This window comes from Musa acuminata, unplaced genomic scaffold (assembly GCF_036884655.1).
Source record: "Musa acuminata AAA Group cultivar baxijiao unplaced genomic scaffold, Cavendish_Baxijiao_AAA HiC_scaffold_1070, whole genome shotgun sequence".
In the NCBI taxonomy this organism is placed as follows: Eukaryota; Viridiplantae; Streptophyta; class Magnoliopsida; order Zingiberales; family Musaceae; genus Musa; species Musa acuminata.
The window spans coordinates 53,266-73,860 of NW_027021284.1; the positions used below are offsets into that span (position 1 = coordinate 53,266).

The following is a 20,595-nucleotide window of genomic DNA, read 5'->3' on the forward strand; positions in this document are numbered from 1 at the left end:
TGCAAGTACCAATGAGTCCCGTGAGGGACTAGATCATACGAAGGTATGATCGGGAGCTACTGGAAGCTCCACTTCGGTGAACAACATGACGACAAGAAGGGCTATGTATTCAAGGAGTGAAGACCATGGTACCGCAGAGGCGGGTCTTTCGTGCGTGCATCGAATTTTGCATCGGATGAAAGCCTTGGTTATCAACATATGGGGGCTGTGTTCCACCAAGGGAAAAGTTCAAATGCAAGTACCAGTGAGTCCCATGGGAGGGACTTGATCATACAGAGGTATGATCGAAGCAGCTAGAGAGTTGGACTGCTCCAGAGCTCATATTCGCTTAAGGGAGCCCGACAAGTCAAAGGACAAGGTCGAATAAGCGAACATTGCTACCAAGGAAGCTAAGGAGAACAGAATCGGTGCAAACCCTACAACGTGATGGTAGAGGCCATGCATGGGAGTTGCAATCTGTCTTTCCATCGACCAAAGGGAGCTGCTTGGAGAGCACGGATGTGTCGAAGTAGGGGGTCGAAAGGGGCAAGGAAGCGACGATGAGTCCAGAGGGATTTAGCTACCTAAAATCAAGCATCAGTTAGAATGGAGGTGGACTCGGAGGAGTGCTATAGAGACATATCTACTGATTGTGATAAAAAGGAATACAGATGTGAGGCGACGGATAGTAGGGCCATGGGCATAGCAGCGCCATGGTACCGCAGAGGCAAGACTTCCGTGAAAGTCATTAATCCCTTGCTCTCATGGAGGGAGAGTGCTTGGTCGTGAAAGGGGCCGAGGAGGTGGAGCATGCAGAGGCAAACTCCAAGTACTAAGACAAGGTTGAAGGGCAGAGGCCAAAGAACTTCGTAAGACCGGTGTCAACGAGCTTCTCATCAAGATAATCGAAAGTGAAGGACTTCGGGTCATGCAAGAGTGCATGACCAAGGAACGAAGCAGGCGGTACGCGGTGTTGTACCTTTGCTACTCAGTGGAGTAGGCGGCAGGGTTGATGGAGAAGACGGTACAATCCCAGAGGCGACCAAATCTATTAGAGAATTACTCCAAGTTAGGATGAAAACTTCTTGCATTCCAGAAGTTCAATGGCATTGAGAAGGTGAATCATAGTAGCTAACTCAACGCAAGGAGTGCAAACACTTCAAGTGCTTCAGAAGTGTGAGCAAAGAGCAGGTGAAGACCAGTAACCAGCTCGATGCATGGAGTACAACCTCGAGGAGGCGGGCGAAGTCAAGTAACCTTTGCCTTCTCAACCTTTAAGAGAATGGGCGAAATCGAGTACCCCAATTCTCTTATCTATCCAGCAGAGGAGCTCTACACAAGTTCAAAAACCCTTCGAAGATAATGGAAGACAATAGTTGTCAAATCCTCACCAACGGTGATCAGTGCTACTGAGAGTAGATTGTCCGCTTCATTTCCCAACGAAATGCCAATCGAAAGCGGAAGTGATGCGAACCTACTTGGAAGTGACAACTAAGTTAAAGAAGAGTCAATGGACAAATTTGTGGAGGAAGGACCCAAAACTTCAGAAGTTTGTGAGATGATGCTCGTTAAAGCTCCAACAAGTATCCATCCAGTTCAAGCAGCATGAGGCATTTGAGAGACTAGCGTAGTAAGGATGGTCTTTTCCTTCATCTAGAGGATCCGCAGGAACCAACAGGGATCAACACAACTCAGTCAACCCCACACTAGAGTCAGAGTCATTGGCGAGTTGAAACAGCACGGAGGATCAAAGGTTCGACTACTCCAAAACAACAGCGGAGAGCAGTTGGGAGCCAGGAGGCGCATTGCTGCTGGAGTAGAAGATTGAAGACTCAGCAAAGGCAAGGAGTTGCAGTGTCGGCAAAGGCTTCGACGAGGACGTCGAAGGAATAAGTGGGGGAGAATGTCACGGCCAAACTTCGAAACAGGATGTTTGATGTAATGCTTATGTATGTCCGTGTCTTTTGGTATGTTCATGCTTTGTACAGCATGTAGAGGGACGGTCGAAGGCTTAATGGTCCCATTTTAGTAGGGTTGGTGGCTGCTTTAGGCTTGTAAATAAAGGTTGTGTCATGTGGACACTTGTGAGAGATTTTCGGTCTGTAATGGACCATTTTAACTCTTTGTTGTGCAACTGTTCAAAGCTTGTAAAGTCTGTTTGTAATTTGCATTGTCTATGAAGTGTTTCCGAAAATGTTTGCTTGTGGATCTCGAATGAGGCATTTTCTCTAACCCGTTCTCTCTTTTGTGGGTCCTAAGGGATCATGGGAGGTTGACCTTTGCGGACGAACACGCAAGGGTGCCGCACGACTTAGGCAAAACCAGCTAAGTCCGTAACAGCAAGCAAGAATATGTTCACGTCCATCGGTTTATGCATTGTATTCACATTTCCATTCTTTTTGTTAACTTTGGTTTCCATGAAGGTGGTGGTTAATTAGCTTTCTACCTTTTGAAGATGATATATCTACATAATGTTTTGCCTTAAAATATATTATTTAGTCTCATACCCTAAATGTTCTAATCAGCATCAATTTTTTTCTCAGGTAAGTCCCAAACTTGTGGCCAAGAGCATTTTTATCATCACATACACACAATGAATATAAGCTGAGACCACCTTGACCAGGAAGGATGAGGGGAGAGGAACAGCTTCTAGAACAGTGTAAGCCATTCTTGTAACTCATAGCCGTTACTTGCTGACCCACTTTTTAGTCAAAGTACAGCATGCAGACTTTCCCTCCTCAAACAATGATAACACAAACAGATGGTTGTAGTTGGAATCAATTGATGGTGAGGTATCTGCGTCTGAAAAGGCTTAAAATCCAGTTGGGTGTCACTCACATCAGAACTGTAGCGGGTTAAAACTTGTAGTTGATATAATCTCATAATAGGAGGTCAAAAACTAAATTCGTAGGTCTCTCCTCTTGTATTTTGATGTCACTCAAGATAGTAAACTGCAACTCACTGAATTCCTTAGCTTCATCTGCCCTCTTTGGCACTTTCATGGCAGCTGGTCCAGAGAGGAACAAATGCCAAAATATTTAGTTCAGTGGGGTGCAAGCAATCCATCAGAAGACATAAAATAATCACAAGAGTGACACAGATTGGATCCTTAGATTATTTTATTAGTAAGAAGAGCAGGACAGAACTCTCTGGTCTCTTGGGAATTCTCATTCTTTGGATTTTGTGTAGCAGCGTAGACTTAAAACCTGATTATGTCATATGATTGGGGACTTGTGGACAACATGATTAGTGCTTGTGTTATGATCTTAATCAAGACAAACCTGACTTCAGACTTATTAAACTCATCAGGCACATGGTTTTCCAGTCAAAGTAATCGCCTCTTGTGTCAGAAATATGAAGAAGGCACCACTTTAGTTCGTAACAAATCTGTCATCTATCGAATCCATCATATGTGTACATTAAATTGAATGCATTAGCTCATTAAATAGTTAAAAGTTTAGGTTTGACTTGTGGAGTTGAGTAGTATGTGATGTTGCAGTTGTCTTCACAAGAATCATGGAATGTGGCATGCTTTCATGAGTGCTTGCTTTGGTGCTCAGCGATCATCTCTTTTTATCCATACATTATGCAGAGAGAGAGAGAGAGAGAGAGAGAGAGAGAGAGAGAGTCCTAACTTTTGAGGGAGATAAGTTTACAGAGTTATGAGCTTTTTTAGCTTTCAATCAAAATGAGGATTTATTTATGTTGGGTGGTGATTAATCATAAGAATGAGAGCATGTGTTGCGTCACTTCCGAGTCACTCTCGCGTAATGTGATCCAAGAAGCAATCACCATGGTCCCATTCGGTGTTTTCGTGAAATTGCAAGTGAAGATTTACAATTTACCTTGGACAGGATGCATAAGTCGACTTGACGTGAGGGGCCTATTATTCCGGACAGGTCATTAATTGTAGGCTCGTGTGTCACGGCCGTCTCACTGGACACCATAGTCATCCTTCCTATTCCTCAGTGAAAACTGGGGTCCACATTTCTGTCCAGTCAAAAGATGACTTTTTGGGTGCTTCCGCTGTTCGAGACATTGGATCCGTAACCTGGCGCATAGCGGCGGACCACTTAATTAATACAAATCACCACTATTATATATATATATATATAAATATATATATATATATAAGAAAAAGAATGAAGCTTTTCGTTCGTTTATCCTTTTACTCGACCGCATGCTTGCATCTGACGATTAGGGATTTGTTCCTCGCACCTCAACAAGAAGGTAGGATAGCAAATCATAGCTTGTCAGTATATAGGTTTCGTAGCTTGTCCCATTGGTTTTCTTCTCTACCAAAGTCTAGAATTTGGTTTTTCGTGTGATATTTATTTCTGTAGGCCGAGCTAATTTTTTTCGTTTCTTGGAAGATATTCATGGTTGGATCAGTGACGAGAGTAAATCTTTGATCTTGGAGTGGAAAACTAATCAGAAAATTTTACTTCTCTTTTCCTGTTCCATCTGGGATTTTTCTGGAGGTAGAGTGAGTATAAGATTTCTCTTTGATCAATTCTGCAACGGGGCAGAAAGATTTTGGTCTAAATTCTATTTTAAACTGAACCAAAAATCTCCCCAAATCTCGCTCCTGAGATCTAATCTTTAAATCCGAAGTTGAGTTCCTTCATGTACCCTTTCTTCCGGGTCTTTTTCCCCAATTATTTTACCGAATTTGTTTGGTTTTCTTTTAAATGATTTTATATTGATAACCCTAACCTTACCTCTGCGTCTCATTCGAATTCGGGCAAAATTTGTTTTGTTGCTGTTATATACATATATTAATCTACCCATCTCGTTAATCACTCTCTCTCGCTCTCTCTCTCTCTCTCTCTCTCTCATAATCTATCACTCTCTCCTTTGACTTTAAAAGGGATGACAAATAGCCACCATCCAAAAGGATTAATCAAATGCCATCCTCCCACCACCACCACCTCCAGCTCCATTTGTCTGCTGCTTGCATAAACACGACAAAAGCCTTTTTTTTGCTTCCACTTTTGAGAGATTCAAGGGCTCGGTATCTGGGATTGGATTAGTTGCTCATGTATATGTTGGTTTAATGCCTGGTTACCACCTCTTGGATCCTCTTTTGGCTGATATCTCTAGAAACTCTGATCTTTCGTTCTGGAGGAAGCAGAAGAGGCATGAAATGTTGAGGTACTTTCTCCTATGATCTTCCTACTTTTGTGTTCCTCTAAGAGCTTCTATTTCCTTTGTGGATCTGAGGGCTTCTGGACATGGTTGTAGATCTTTGTGGATCTTTTGATATTGGGATTTCGTAAGTTTTGGTTCTTTGAGGTTTAGGAGAAAAAACTTGATGAAAGTCAAAGCATCTGGCAGTAAACGAAAACAAAAGAGAGATTACTTTTAGCTTTTTGTTTTTTTAATGTTTGTTGCTTTCGTCTGCTCTGAGTTCAGAAATGATATACTTTTCTTGAATTGATTGGTCACTAGTTTTATGCTGGTCATATATATCTTGTTTAGTGGTGAATTTGTGGGAGAATTTGTCAAGTCTTTCCGATGAGGTTCTTATTATCGGACCTGTGGTCAATACATGGATTTAATATTATTAGAAAACAGCATCTAAGGCCTGTAAGCTTTTAATAGAACTGTTTTATGTGAAAGATTCAAATTTGATGCTTTGTTGTTCATTGTGGAATCCGATTTTTTATTAAGAATAGTCAACTCTTCAGGTTTATAGTATGTTTGGTACTGTGGTTGGTGCTCTCACACAAATCCTCCTAAAAAGAATTCTCCCTTAATGCAATATCAACATCTCACACAAATCTTTAATCTATATACCTATATCATCAACTTCAGATGTCTAGTTACTGAATCTTATACATATGCAGTTTTGCAGAGTTGTGTGGAATTTTATTAATCATGTTCTTTTTTCATGTTCTTATTTCCCTATAGCTTGAGCATGAAGTATTTCCTAGATGTCTTTGCTCTTTGGAATCACAGGATATCATACATAAAGGCATGGTTCGCATTACCGATCCGTACCAGTGTACCAACCAGCTGTCGGTATGGTACGTACCGAGCTGTACCGAGTGTACTGACATATGATACACTACAGTGTACAGATGTATCATCTGTACCGGTCCTCTATCGGATTGATATGTACTCTCCGTATCGAGCGGTATGCTTTAGTACGTCAAACCTTGAATAAAGGTGCTTATCTTTTTATACCAGCCTTTTGAAGAAGGACAACAAGCTTTTCAATATGATATGTTATCTCTGTTGGTTACATTTTTTATCCTTGATCCTCTCTGATTCAAGGATGCAATCATTAATTTGTTGCTAATAAATTAAAATAATTTTCTAGGCTCAAAGTTGCTTATCGCATCCTTATCTACTTAAATAAATAGGAAATACTGTTAAAAGGTTTGCCTATGGGAAAAGATGGGTAAAATGCAATATTGAGCTCTGTAGTTAATGGTTTCTAGATTCTGTTAGCTTTTTTGAAGTCAGTAGCTTCTTTCTCGGTACTTGTTCTTATGTTGCATAAAACTGATAATCATGCAGAGACTTGCATCCTTATGATTCTTTCTCTGCATCTCTCTCTTTCTCTCTTTCTTGTTTGCCTCAAATAACTTTTGTCTTTATGTCTACTACTTGAATTCTGTGCTTGCTTCTCAGATGTTGAATCACCCCATTCGTATACTTCTGCAGAACATGTGCTTCTGATCAATGTCATGAGACACCATGACAATGAGTTTCATTTGTTGAAGCCAGACAGTGAGGCTACTTGTGAAGTGACAGATGATCTTAAAGCAACTCTATGTAAAATTGAGCCTGAAGATATAGTCGACTCCAACTAGTTTCATGGATAATGAAGCTTCAATTAATAGAAATCAGTTCGATCCCGAATTTACAGATGCTTTGCTTCGTAATCCAGCAGGCAGTACTGGATCAGTTGAAGAAGAAGAAAAATTATACCCAGAAAAATCTGTTACAAAAGTTAAACCCATTGAGATAATAATTTTCTCCAAAGATGACACATGCTCAGTTGTGAAAGACATGTGTATAGAGGAAGGTTCATCCTCTCTTGAGAAAGTTCTGTTAGAGAATAAAGAGGTCAGTGAGATGTCTTTTTCAATGATAAATATGAACAGTGATGTGAATGGACAAATGACAGATAATGCTGCACCCGCCACACAAGATTCAAAGTTCATCTCAGCAGTTGATAAGGTTGTTGAGGAACAAAACTATTCTTGGAGCTTATCTGTAGCTGGAGAGAAACCGAACACAGTTGACCAAGTTAAAAGTAATAGTTCCGTTCTGAAGTTGAGTTCAGAATTATTGCTCTCAGCAGGAGAGTCCGAGACAGATCACAATCATGTAGTTCCAACAAGTTTTGACTTCAGTAGTGATCGGAGACACTGTATTGATGAAGCGAACATTGAGCAGGTACTCGAGCAACAATTTTTTTTCTTTTTTTGTCTTAAAAGAGTTCGTCTATATGCAGTTTGTAGATGGACAATTGACTTCCTGGCTGCAGAGGAAAAAACTTAAGGATTATGCATCTTATGGACAAAAATTATGTTTAAAAAATAGAAGAAAATTGTGTTAACATAGTGCTTATTAATTTTTACTCTACATTGAGTCTAATGTTGATCTGAGGGTAAAAGATTTATAACCTATTAGTTATTTAGAATTATTGAACTGGCATGTGATGTTTCATTTAATGGTTACTGGTGTCAACACTAAAGTTGAGGTCTACAGAACTATAATTATATAATTTCAGGTAATAGTTCAAGATTTTAGTTTATTACTTGAAAGTTGAAGTCTAAAGCCCTATAACAATACACTTTTCTTCTTACCTCGCGTGTGGTCAATGTTATAATTGGGACTTCTTTCTCATGACTGTTCATTTTATGCTTTTTGGTTGGTTTTCTAGGTTCCAAATGGGTCATTACTTCCAATATGTGGTGCATTACAATAGATATATGAATATGATCAACCTAACTAGAATATTATGATATTTTGCAATGACAGAATAAAATCGAAGACACATGCTCCACAATGACAACTTTGCCATTTAGTGATGTTGAGCCTGATAAAAGCAATGTGGTAAAAGAAAATTCTACTAGTGATATGTCAAAGATTATGGGAGATGGGTGCTCTATTACCACACACATGATTTCTGATGTAACAGTGTCCAACCACAGTGCAGCCGAGGGAAATCCTGCTAATAGTGAGATGGATGTTAGAGTCACTGATCCTACATTTGAATCTGGTGCAGCAACAACTGTCAAGGAGAATAGAAGAGGAGATAGAGATAGTCAAGAGTTCGTACAAGTTCAAAACCGTTCTGTCTCTGACATGACAGTTCCTGATGCTACAACAGCTCCAGCACAAAGTTTATTATATCACAGTACTCATGGGGATCTAAACTTTTCTGGCCCAAAAGCATCTTCAGGGCATATTGCATACTCTGGCAACATTTCTATGCGATCTGATAGTAGCACCACCAGTACTCGCTCCTTTGCCTTCCCAATGTAAGATAACTTCCACCATTGGCACTTTGAAATATCTTTTGAACTTGCCATATGCATAGAACGATTAGCTTGTAAGTAATTAAATGTTTCCTGATAAGTGATGAATATTTATAATCAATAGCTTTTACATTATGTGGCTATGATTACCTGCATCATTTTGTTCATCATCATTTATTGAATATGTTGTATGCTTAGGGAGGATATTTGAATTAATGCAGTACCTTGTGCAGTTTAAATTATATTCTCGTTACTTGGTTGACAAAAATTCACAGTAGTTGCTATTTATGCTTTTATAGCAAAGTAAAGTTGAAAAATAAATACTGGGAAGAAATTATCATTGTAGTTTAATGAGACTCCATTTATGCAATTGTTTAATATGAACATCTGGGAAGAAATATAGACTTCCAATAAATAGTAAAGTTGAAAAATAAATACTGATTATGCTCTCTCCAATCACACTTGTAGTCGTATTGGCATAGTTTGTAGAAAAGTTAGCAAAAGAAAGTTTCTTGTTCAACATCTAAAACTTGGTGACTTTTCCTTTCACTTGTGGTTTATATAGAAATTGTTTTCGTTAGATGTTTAAATGAGGAAGATATTGGAGGTATTTATTATGTTTAAATCATTTATCTCTAATAGTGGAGAAGCTAAGTTACAATAAACCTTAGTCTTTTGGATGGTCTGGTTTTAGTTCGAGATATGTGGGTCATTATCTTCCAGTGCTGTACCCCATTTGCTATGAATGAATATTCCCCACATAAAGAGTGATATTCTTCTTGATATTTTATTTGGGTGTTTATCATGGGATGAAACAAAGGGCTTTATCCTATGTTTGCTCACACATGCATTCCATGCCGTTGGAGAAATTAAAAATGGAAGGCTGATATCTCAAGAATCCAAAAATTTTCTCTTTTAATTGACCATTGAGAATCATACATCATTAGTAGCAGTAGGGTTAGTGTGCACCTGTCTGGAGGACAATTTCTTTCTGAAACAACTTTTTTGCTGATAGTTGGTATTAATTGATAAATTTTTGTTAAAGCTTGTAAAATGCCCTAAGATGGGTGAAACCATTTGAAGAAAATATGTGGATGATATCTTATCTGGATGTTACTGATAAAAATTATAAACATACAAGTTTCCCATCTAGACTAATACGTCATTGGTAATTTTGTTAATAAAACATCTATGCTATCTAATTCCTGGCTGTTTTGACTTCCCACAGAAACATTCATCATGAAAATGCTAGTTGTAATATGCAAATACAATATATGTATTGCTGCATATTTTGTTCCTACAACATATTGCACACACGTTGGCCAACATTTATACTTTTGGATTGCCAACGATACATTATTTTGTACTTAATATGCTCGACTGCTCCAAGATTAGTTATCATGCCTTTGATACTTGTTGACTTGATGATCTGTGTCAGCTAAAATTTGTGTCCTTTTAGCTAATATACTTGATTAACTTCTAGTCTGCACTAGAGCACCTACAGTATTAATCTAATAAATGCCTCTGCTTCAGTAAATGACTTTCATGTGATTTCTTTTTACAACTAAATTTAATATTTCTTATCATCTGGTGCTATTTATTGCTTTTGAATAGCTACATTAGTTGAAAATTTGGTTCTAACCCCATTGGATGAGAAATCTTTGGTAGCTAGAAGTAGACATCACTAACTCTCCATTTTTAATCGGAGAAAACAAATATCAGCAAAATTGCGCCCTCTAAAAAGCTTAGGGTATCTAATCTTGTGTAAAATCTTCCCTAAGAGAAAAACAAGCTGAAAGGACCTTTAGCAATCTTTCAGATGTAGGACTGCTATCTGGTGTAATGGAAGCCTAGGAGGAAATTAAAGATGATTTGAAGTCCTGGGAGAAACTATTTCATGGGATTTGGGCTTAAGTGGAAGCTATGGAGTGTGTATATAAAATAGTTCCCATCATTTTTTTGATGCAGATCTTGAAGCTTTGAACCCTCACGAGATTTTTGTTCTTACAACTTGTCCTTAATCACTAAACAAAATAATTTTTGCAAGATATCCGGATAACTCCAGGAGATTAGGTTATTTTGCCTATTATCAGTTCTCAATTTAGTGTATGATCCTTTTCTAACATTTTTCTAATATTGGGTGAAATTAAATGAAAAATTTTGTAAAATAGTTATTAGATCAGCAATGTATTATAGGATAGTTAAAAAACAACATATATACAAAGAACAACAGTTTTGTTGTTGCTGTTGTATCCTTTCTAATAATTTCAAGATATTAATAACCTTTTTTTACGAAATGTAGTTTACAAACAGAGTGGAATACCAGTCCAGTGAAAATGGCCAAAGCAAGGAAGCCGCGACGATGGAGGATGAGTCTTATTTGCTGTAAATTTTGAAGATATATCTATTAGGCTCTTTCTTCGAGTTTGTTCCCTTATACCTGACTGACGCTTTATACCTCAATGTTCAATCCATCTTTACCCTTTTTTTTGTTGTTTTTTCCTTTTACCAATTTCTCTCCTGCATGTGTATTGATTCTACAGAAGCTCAATAGGTTGTGGCATTGGCATTTTGGATTAATTTTATGTAACAAGAGATATAGGTCATATTTGTTTGTTCTTAATAAAATATCATATTTTGCATTTGCAATTTACACAATCCTTTGTGAGAGTTGCGTATGGTTCAAGCTCGTCACTTGTAATATGAATTAGGGTCTCAGAGCTTGCATGTGTTTTTGTGTTCAATGAGTTTATGATCTCTCTCATTTGTGTTCACTTTTCTTATAGAAAGTGAAATTTGCAATTGCATTGATATTTACATTAACTCATAATCCTTCAGCCTGTCAGTTGTCATCTGTGTCAACGTTCCTTGTGTTTCTACTAAGTTCCTTTATGTATCCTTTTCCAGTAAGAGGAAGACAGGAAGTTAAACTATAGTGGGTTAAGTACACAACTACTGTTGTATGATTTCCTGGTTAGCCATCCGATACCTGTGCTTGTGTTTCTTTCATGGAAGATTGCTTATATCATGTGAAAGGTCAGTTTGTGGTTTGATATTGAAATGGCCAAATAAAATAATATCGATCTTTCATATCTTGTATTTAAAAGAATATCTCTTGTTATTTTTTCTCTCTCTCTCTCTCTCTTTAATTTCAATCCCTTAATCCGATGCAAATATAAATAAAATATCCACCGTTTTGTGGGGGAAAAAGACTTATTGCACTAAAGTCTTTCACAGGACCTTTCCATTGTAAACAAAGTCATTAAGCATCCAAAAACTCCTATAAAAATTTGATTTGGATCCACATGACTCATTTATGTATGATTAGGTTAACTAGTTGATTAAGGGTAAACGATGAAGGCATGCATGTTTTGATCTCTTGCGATTATATTCCAAGGTCTTTATAGTCATCACATTCAAAAATTTATGAGCCTATCTATTCTAAGTGAGCCTCATACATCTCTTAAAAGAGTATTCTAAGTGAGTCTCGTACATCACCATCAAACTCGTGAATTTTTTTTTTTCCATTGTATAAAGAGTAAACGGTGAGAATAGATTTTAATTTTAACAAAATTTTTATCGATCAAACCGGTAAATGGATATATTAAACTATCATAACCCCTTAATCTTTAATTAATAAATTTGTTATCTTATAACTAAATTACTATTCTATATGTTTAAATATGTCGGATATGATTTTAAATCATCGATAAGTATTGCATTATTATTAAACTAATATTTTAAGTATAAAAAAATTTAAGGATCTGTATAACTATAAGATGGGGATTAATAGTAATAATATTTTTTTTTATAATTAAAAATAATATATATATATATATATATAGAAACTCACTTTTTAGATATTTATGTAACTTTTCCTTAAAAATAACACCCAAACCAATATTGGAATGCATATATATTAAGCATTTGCATACATAAAAAAAATCACACCCTTACATTTCCTCCTTCCATAAATATCTCTTGCCATTGTTGCAGCCGAAAGCCGTCGTTTTATCAACCAAAGGCTCAATTTAAACATTCAAACCCCCCAAAAACAAAAAAAAACATCATCACAAGAATAATAAAAAAAAAAAAGAGAGAAAAGAAATATATGTGCATTAAGATTCGGGCAGCGAAGTTGATTCCGTTGATGAAGGGACTAAGGCAGATAGATGGTGGGGTCGGCGTCCGCCCAATGGCTCTGATTCCAGTACGCCGTAGGATCGACGGTGGTGGTGAGATCGAAGAGCGTGGGGTCCACCGGCCCGGACCAATCCAGCGCGGCGAGCCCGCCTCCACCGCCGCCGCTGATCGACCTGGGAGCCGAGGTGGCCGTTTGACCTATGAATTCCAGCCTGATCACTTCCGCCGGGGCTGCCGTGACGGTACCCGCTGCAGGATCCGGGAAGATCTCCGGCGCCGGGCATAGAGGAGGATCCACTTGTAAGGGTGATTCGAACGGAGGGTTGGGGTTGGAGATGGAGATCTGGGAGTTGAGGAGCGTCTGACCGGGGAACGGCGCCGCGAAGGTGGTGGCGACCGTGAGGTTGGTACTCTCGCTGCTACACCGGGAGGCGGAGGAGGGGAGGCGGCGGCGTTGGTGCTCCTTATCGGCCGCGGCGGGGGGTGGCTTGGAGGAGGATTTGGAGGAAGAGGAGGAGGGGCGCTTGGACTTGCGGCAGCCACCGCCGACGGGGATGTTGCGGAGGACGCCGCCCTTGGTCCAGTAGCGGCGGCAGGACCTGCAGAAGTGGCGGGGCTGCGAGAGGTTGTAGTTGTTGTAGTAGCAGAACTTGGTGTTGGTGGATTCGCAGCGTGGGCACTTCACCGGCTGCTGCTGCACCACGGCCGCCCCAGGGTATCCCACGAGGCGGCGTAGCTCGGCCCCAGCTCTTCCGCCGCCACAGAAGACGCGACCGGGTAAAGGATGGAAGTCCTGCATTTTGCGGGAGAGCAACGGAAGGCGTGAGCTCTTCAAGAAGACTCTGCTATCTTCTCCTGTGGTTCAAAGGGGAAGGGGAGGCGAAGGCGTTCCACGTTCCGGAAGATGTGTGTGTGTGTGTGTGTGTGTGAGAGAGAGAGAGAGAGAGAGAGGCAGTAGCCACTAGTTCTTCTTCTGCAAAGTCTCGTTTTGTATGGCTAGGGATGGTGTTATATTATCAGGAGGAGGTGGTAAAGAGTTATCGCTTGGCCACTGCGCAAATATCTTCCGTTCTTGGATTTACCGCAGTGGCCCCAACTCACCGTGTTATTACTCCCATCATCAGATCCACAGCGCTGTCCATTTTAGCGTCAACAATCTTCTTCCAGTTCTGCCAAGATTTGGGCACATCATAATAATTGGCTCCGTAAATTATGTTGCGACCCTCTCGGATGATCGATCGCCCGTGACGTATAAAAGGACGTGCAGTACAGTAGAAGAGGAGCCCGTACCTCCTGTCCGACTCCCTCGTAATTATTCCTCGCCCTGTTCACGGGTACTGCTTCTACTGCTCACTACACGACAGGGCTGGGAAGAAGAGCCGTCTGATGGCGTTGTCGTCGCCCCCACCGGCAGCTCACCCTGTCATCCTCCGCTTCTGCTGTGCTCATCTCCTCGTCTCGAGGCCCCGGTCGACCCACGTAAGAGGACGACGGGACGATGGCTGGCTGCCCCTCGTACGCCTTCTCTGACACGAAGAGGACGAGACCTCACGAACTACTGCTCACCTCCCTTCCTGCATGGGGTTTAGGATGCCGCCAAGAGACAGGCCCACGTAGCGTAGGAAGACTGCTTCCCTCTCTCCCACCTCGTAGATATTGCTGTGCTGCTCGCTTCCATATGTCGTAGGACTACTGTTTGTTGTCTGTTCTGATTCTTTGATACTTACCACACCCAGGTGAAGTTATGTGGTAGTTCACTCGTCTAGTTCACATATCAGATGATGAGTATGAATGAAGCAAGATTTGATTTGATTTGATTTGAATTACTAAGAGCATAGAAATCATTTTTACACCATGAAAAATCGATATAAAACAATGGAAATGCATGAGTATAATGAAATGTGCATGGGTATCTAGAGTTTGCATAAAGTTATATACATTGTTACAATTTATATAGCATGGAGAAGGCTTTGGCACTTGATTCTTTAGATAGATAACTCTTAAGAGTTTGCATAGGTTGTGTGTAATATCATGTCATCCAGGCTAGCAGACTGATATACAACAAGCACAACTCTTGACTCAAATGCAATCCATTAGTTGTTTCCTCAGGTCGATATATATGATTCAAAGATCTACACTAGTAGCTCAAAACAGTACTGTGCCATCCTGATTGATGAGGTTTGCTCCAATGGTCGACTGCCCTCTTCCCCTGGGAAAGTTTCAGACACAGATCCTTCAGAAGCTGTTTCCCAACTACTTTAACCTCATTAATGTCACAAGTTGGTCCGCATGCCTGCGTGTTTGTTTAAGAAAAAAGAGGATAAAGAAAAGTGCAATGATTTAAGTGCTTTTAGCTACTTTGTCATCCACTCTTAGTGCTGCTGCATTGAGCAGCTTAATTACTGGGTGTAGAAACCCTAAGTTGAAGGTTTGGTGTTGTCGCAAGTTTTGCTACCTCAAGTTTAATGGCCAAGAACACTTGCATGGGAGATAGTGTCGCAATTTCTTTAGCATGAAGGAGAACAGCTGGTTGCCATCATGGAAAAACAACTCCCAGTGGTCTTGCATCTCAATTAAGTATCCATGCAACAGGCATCAGATGTATGATTAAAGTAGAAAGATTGGTTTCACAAGTTACACAAGATTGGTTACACACACACATACATATATGTATGTGTGACAGAAATCTGCCATTACAAATGGTGCAATAAGATCAAGTCAATATGGAGAGGAGGATAAATGCTCCCACTGTATGTCAAGCATGGGCAGTTGTCTTGCCACACGGGGCAGCACATGGGACGGTGGAGAGTTTGGTGGGTAGAGAGAGAGGTGGAAGGCTGTGAAAGATATGCTTAAAAGAGGCAGTGGTTGTGATGTGTCCATTGACAATGTATGGTAGAATTTGGAATTTGACGTCACTCAAATCCTCTCTCTCTCTCTCTCTCTCTCTCTCTCTCTCTCTCTCTCTCTCTCTCTCTCTATATATATATATATATATATATATATATATATATATATATATATATATATAGAGAGAGAGAGAGAGAGAGAGAGAGAGAGAGAGAGCATTTGCCCTCCATCCACGGCAGTCCCTGTCGTGGGGAAAGCAGAAAGATAATGCCATTGCAGTACCCCATGAAAGTGTCATCTGCCCGATCCTCACCCTCCTGTTCTAGCTGAGCTGCAATTGTTGGTGGATGTCTATTTCACCCTTCCATCACCAGCATTCACCTTTCTCACTCAATGTTTCTTGCATTATAGGTAGAAATAAATGTACAGAATCAACACACCAGCATTAAAGCAGGTCAGCTCAAGGAGGCCTATGTAGGTGGTGCAAGAGAAATCATAGGAAGCAATCAAAGAACCTTAGCTTCTCATGTATGTGGTGTTCACTGTTTGGAGTCCTCACTTTGATCCACTTCAAACATGTTCATTGAGAAGATAATATAACATGTCCTTCACCCTTTTTTTTCCCACTAATGTTCAGGATTCAAGTGATCTACATAGTTTGTCATTGCCTGATATCATGTGAAATAATCCCCAGAGATTACACACACACATATATATATATATATATATATATATATATATATATATATATATATATATATATATATATATATATATATATATATGGGATAATTGTAGTGGGTGGAACCTGGCAGTCACAATGTTTTAGATAAGGATCCTTGAACTCAGGAGAAAGAAAGCTTTTGACATTGAATTGCTGTGGACCCCAAAGAAGTCCAAATGTTTAGCCAAGGGAGCTCCCCCACCTTCGTGTGAAGCTGACCTGCATGGTTACATGTCCGTAAGAGTAGACATCCTGCCAGGTTGCATTATTCTCATCCTAGCATCAGTTCTTATCCTGCTGTCCCACCAACAGAATGACAATAAATGGGTGATGCATCTACTGCTGTTGGGTTAAAATGCGTAAACAATGTGATAAAAAGTAAACTTAGAACAGCAGCTTCAACAGTGTGTTTATGTGGAAGAAACAATGAAAACAGTGGCAGAATACAGAAATTTGGACTGCTGAACTAAAAGCTGCAGTTGAGCACAAAGGTCAGGTTAATTAGTCTGTAACTCTAACTAGGTTGATGAAGACCTGTAGGGTTTCATTTGTCTGTAACTCTACATAAACTCACAAATCCACAGAATGTGATTGACTGTAGGTACACATGCAGTATCATCGATATCTAGAAATCCACGTGATGCCAAGGCCCTCTGCACATCCCAAGACATGCACACAGCAAACCTTGAGTTGTTGCTTTCTCTTGTTCTAGATCTGATTTCTCCCATGTCATTATGCAAACCACTGGACGTAAACTTAGCTTCCAACAGCTGCTCTGACGCTTAGTTCCTTGAAGTTATTCTCTCTATGGTTCTTTTCTCTACATAGCACGCAAGATTAGTGAATCATATACAGCCAAGCCACTGAATTCTCATGAAAGTGATGCACAAAGCGACACAAATCGAGTTGTCTTCTACAAACACAACATATGTACAGATACTTCCAACTGCATCCAAGTCCTATCCCATGCATCCATTTCAGGTACAATGAAAGCACTGTATGAAGCCGAGATTGCACTCACCATTAGGTTGACAGATTGCCAGGCACAATCCAAAACAATGTTTGCATATGATTACTCCTTCCACAGATTAACCCACAGTCGTCAGATCACCATGTTTTCTTGTCAGTCCACACATCATGACAGCAATGAGTTGTTCTTTTCACCTTGTAGGTGGGAACCAGTGGCTGACACAAATGTTGAGCGGCCATGAAAGACAACACAAGGTGATGCTAAACTAGGATGTAAAAAGAAACGATACTTGTAGGAAATATGTACATGCTTGGGTGTGGTAGAGGAAATTAAAGCTCCTTCCTGCTTATCGTTTACATCAGACCAGCTGGAAGAACCGGTGAGCGATAAAAACAGGTCGACTGCACTTGGTACATTTGGCACATGAGTATGATCAACGATCTATCTTGTACTCTTCTCCTCTAACATCAGTACATTACATAAGCATCACAGATGAGTCCATGGGGGACAAACTCTGGGTTTGCTAGCTGTATCATCAACTGAAATTAATGGACGGACATCAAGAGTGAAATAACTAGTTCTTCCGGTTATCAATCTCCAGGACCATTTTATATGAGTGTACTTGTTAAGAGGTGCAGTCCTAAATCTTTCCATTTATCTTCATAGTTTACCACTAAATTATCAACCATTATATTTTATTTTTGTAAAGGATTAAGCCAGGAAATATTTTGTTATAGGAAATATTGGTTTTTACAATAACAAAATGTAGTAACTTGTGATGAACTCACGATGGTATAGGTTCAAGATAACTTTCCAACATATACAATAGAGATAACCTTAGTGTTTGACATTTTCATCGACAAGAGCTTAAAACATTGCATGATGATAAGGGACCATTGATACGGCCCGTAGGAAGCGAACAATGGGTGTACCCATACAATTTTGTCATTTCGAAATATATGAGCTCTAAAAAACACCATTATGGGTAAGGAAGATCTGAGGGACTTATGAATCCTTAGTTCCTATACTCCTCTAGGACTAAATGACCTTATCACGTACAAATAGCTTGTGTTATCACATATAAAAACATTCAAATGTCAAGGCAAAAATCATCAAAAAAAATTACAGCTTCATCTAAGAATCTGCTGCGAGGATCTCACACATGTAAAAGTAGTCTACTTGGTGATATACACGGTTGCCAAATACAATATTCTTCAACTTGTAGTTTTTGAGGAAATTTTATGCTTTTTTTTTTTTTGCATGACTCAGAAAAGTCATGAGAGAGAAACCTATAGAATTTTACCATATTTTTCCCTATCATGACCTAATTAGTTGATTTTTAAATTTTATTGTTAGATTTTAGGAAATGAATATTTTTTATTGCATATTTGTTTGTGATATTTTAGTAAGCGTATTAAAAGAAAATATAAATAAATAAATTATGAAAATAATATATTTCTTACCCACTGGGGATCCCTCTCCCCCGAATGCACTAAGCTTGGTAGTGGGAGGAAGGAGTGGAGTCTCACTATAGGTTTTTGGTAGTTTTTGAAAATAAAATTTTTAATTTTTTCAGCTTTCTAAATTTTTATTTATTTATATTAAATTTAAATATGTTCTTTTGTGTTTAATTCAAAATTATATTCAGATTTTAATATTATGATCTTTAATGATTCACAAATTTTAAAATATATATTAAAAAGGAAAAAAAATACTTATATGCATGCTTATTGCTAAATTATTTTATATTATTGGAATTATTAATCGATATTTTTATGTTCATGTAATGCTAGTTGATTAATTTAAATACTAATTTTTAGTAAAGTTTATTATGATATAATTGAATTCATCTATAACCATTTAATCATGTTATAATTTTATCATGATTTAACCATTCGATGGTAATATATATGTTCTATTTTAATTTAACTGAATATTGATGCTATAAAAAAAAAAGATTTGAAATCAAATTGAATACAAGAGGGTTGATTGAGTCGAACCCGAGTGAGGTTGTCGATTGGACTCGATCAACCCAAGTTGTATTCATTTGAGTCATATTCAATTATGAGGCTAAGCTCAAACCAAATCGCAGGCTTGGTTTAGCCTAACTTGGAACTCATAGGTAGATGCTTTAGCCCACACAGCCATCATCTCTAGCCTAACTTGGAACTCATATAAGTCAACCTAGTTTAGCCTAATCTAGATTACTCCGATTCAGGATGGTTCAAAGTGATTCTGAATAAATTTGATCGATTCAAACCCATTTGACTCAAATTAAACCTAATTAAGTCTAAATTGGATTAATCTAAGGTGATTTAAAATAAGATAAATAAAGCTTAGAAGTTAATTATGTTTTTACCTAAATCAAGTCCGATTGAAGCCAATTTAATTAATTTAGCAAAGGTTCATATCAATTGAGCTAATTAATGTATGTTCTTTGATCTTATTAATATTTAAAGGATATTTAATATTAGATGTCTTAACGAGATTATTTCATCCTGAAATCGATATATCATGAGATGATTATGTTTTCTTTTTTTATAGAGGATAGGTAGGGAGATTTTTTTCAAGATTAGTGGGTCATCTGATGTGATAGATAGATAACTTTTCTATCCATTGTTACAACGAACATATTCTAATCTTAGTAGGTGAAGGACATCACTCCATTTATTATTGAAAGTACGATATGATTTTCTCCATTAAGTATTCAATATACGCTAGTGGGTTGGCTATTGATTTGATTATTGGTTTCATTCTTACATATATTTTTCTAAGTTATTTTATAGAAATTCCTTCTCAACATGTTATTGAATTATTTTGTTTCATCTTTGATTTTCAAAACAGACTCAGTGGCTTTGAAGAATATATACATTTTTTAGTAAAACGGTTGGCCTATAACGTCACTCATACATCATAATTGAGTCAATAACTATTTGCTTGATTTTTATCTTGAATAATAAATGAGTTATAATAAATTCTTAGAATTTAGGTTTTTAATAAAGTGATATTGATTAATACTCTTGATATATATAGTCTGTGTAAATATATTATAATTGAAAGAAAAGAAAAAAAGCATGATTTTCATTATTCTTTATTTTTCTTGAATAGTTAGTTTACCAACTTTAGTTCATAATAAGGTTTTAGATGGACGTGAGGTTGCAAAGGTGACAATGATATGACATATTATATGGAAATCTTTGTAGTTGGGACTTCAATCAACTTCTTAAAAGATCAATTACTGTCCACCTGAAATCAAATTGATTAGAAGAGGCCACTGAACTTGGAACATTTGACATTTTGTGGCACCTTTTATATTTTTGATGAAAACAATAATAAACCCATCTTTATGCATTTTTAAAATCAATCTAAATCTTTTGCATTATTTTTTAATTAAATTTGATCCACTCTTCCCATCTTTTGCATCATTTTAC

General features: G+C 38.2%; 2 protein-coding genes across 7 annotated transcripts; one reads left to right on the plus strand and one right to left on the minus strand.

Annotated features, from left to right (window-relative positions):
• The first annotated feature begins 4,123 nt into the window (after window positions 1-4,123).
• LOC135666062 (uncharacterized) lies at window positions 4,124-11,119 on the plus strand. Of its 6 annotated transcripts, none has more exons than XM_065177568.1 (5): window positions 4,265-5,133; window positions 5,893-6,118; window positions 6,652-7,389; window positions 7,978-8,480; window positions 10,780-11,119. In XM_065177568.1, the coding sequence occupies exons 3-5, from the start codon at window positions 6,805-6,807 to the stop codon at window positions 10,871-10,873; spliced, it is 1,182 nt and encodes a 393-aa protein (XP_065033640.1). In that variant the 5' UTR covers window positions 4,265-5,133; window positions 5,893-6,118; window positions 6,652-6,804; the 3' UTR covers window positions 10,874-11,119. The 6 variants fall into 6 exon arrangements, with proteins under 6 accessions (XP_065033638.1, XP_065033639.1, XP_065033637.1 ...); XM_065177569.1 differs by having other exon boundaries at window positions 5,941-6,118; XM_065177566.1 differs by lacking the exons at window positions 4,265-5,133; window positions 5,893-6,118 and adding an exon at window positions 4,124-4,209.
• A 1,259-nt stretch (window positions 11,120-12,378) lies between these two features.
• On the minus strand, window positions 12,379-13,607 carry LOC135666058 (dof zinc finger protein 4-like). Its single transcript, XM_065177563.1, has one exon. The coding sequence runs from the start codon at window positions 13,417-13,419 to the stop codon at window positions 12,637-12,639; it is 783 nt and encodes a 260-aa protein (XP_065033635.1). The 5' UTR covers window positions 13,420-13,607; the 3' UTR covers window positions 12,379-12,636.
• Between the last annotated feature and the right edge of the window lie 6,988 nt (window positions 13,608-20,595).

Excerpts from the sequence above, each read along its gene's own strand:
- LOC135666062 (XM_065177566.1), top strand. The coding sequence starts at position 6,805 with ATGGATAATGAAGCTTCAATTAATAGAAATCAGTTCGATCCCGAATTT. Across the intron at positions 7,390-7,977 it reads ATGAAGCGAACATTGAGCAG|AATAAAATCGAAGACACATG; the intron begins GTACTCGAGCAA and ends TTGCAATGACAG. Across the intron at positions 8,481-10,779 it reads CGCTCCTTTGCCTTCCCAAT|TTTACAAACAGAGTGGAATA; the intron begins GTAAGATAACTT and ends TACGAAATGTAG.
- LOC135666058 (XM_065177563.1), bottom strand. The coding sequence starts at position 13,419 with ATGCAGGACTTCCATCCTTTACCCGGTCGCGTCTTCTGTGGCGGCGGA.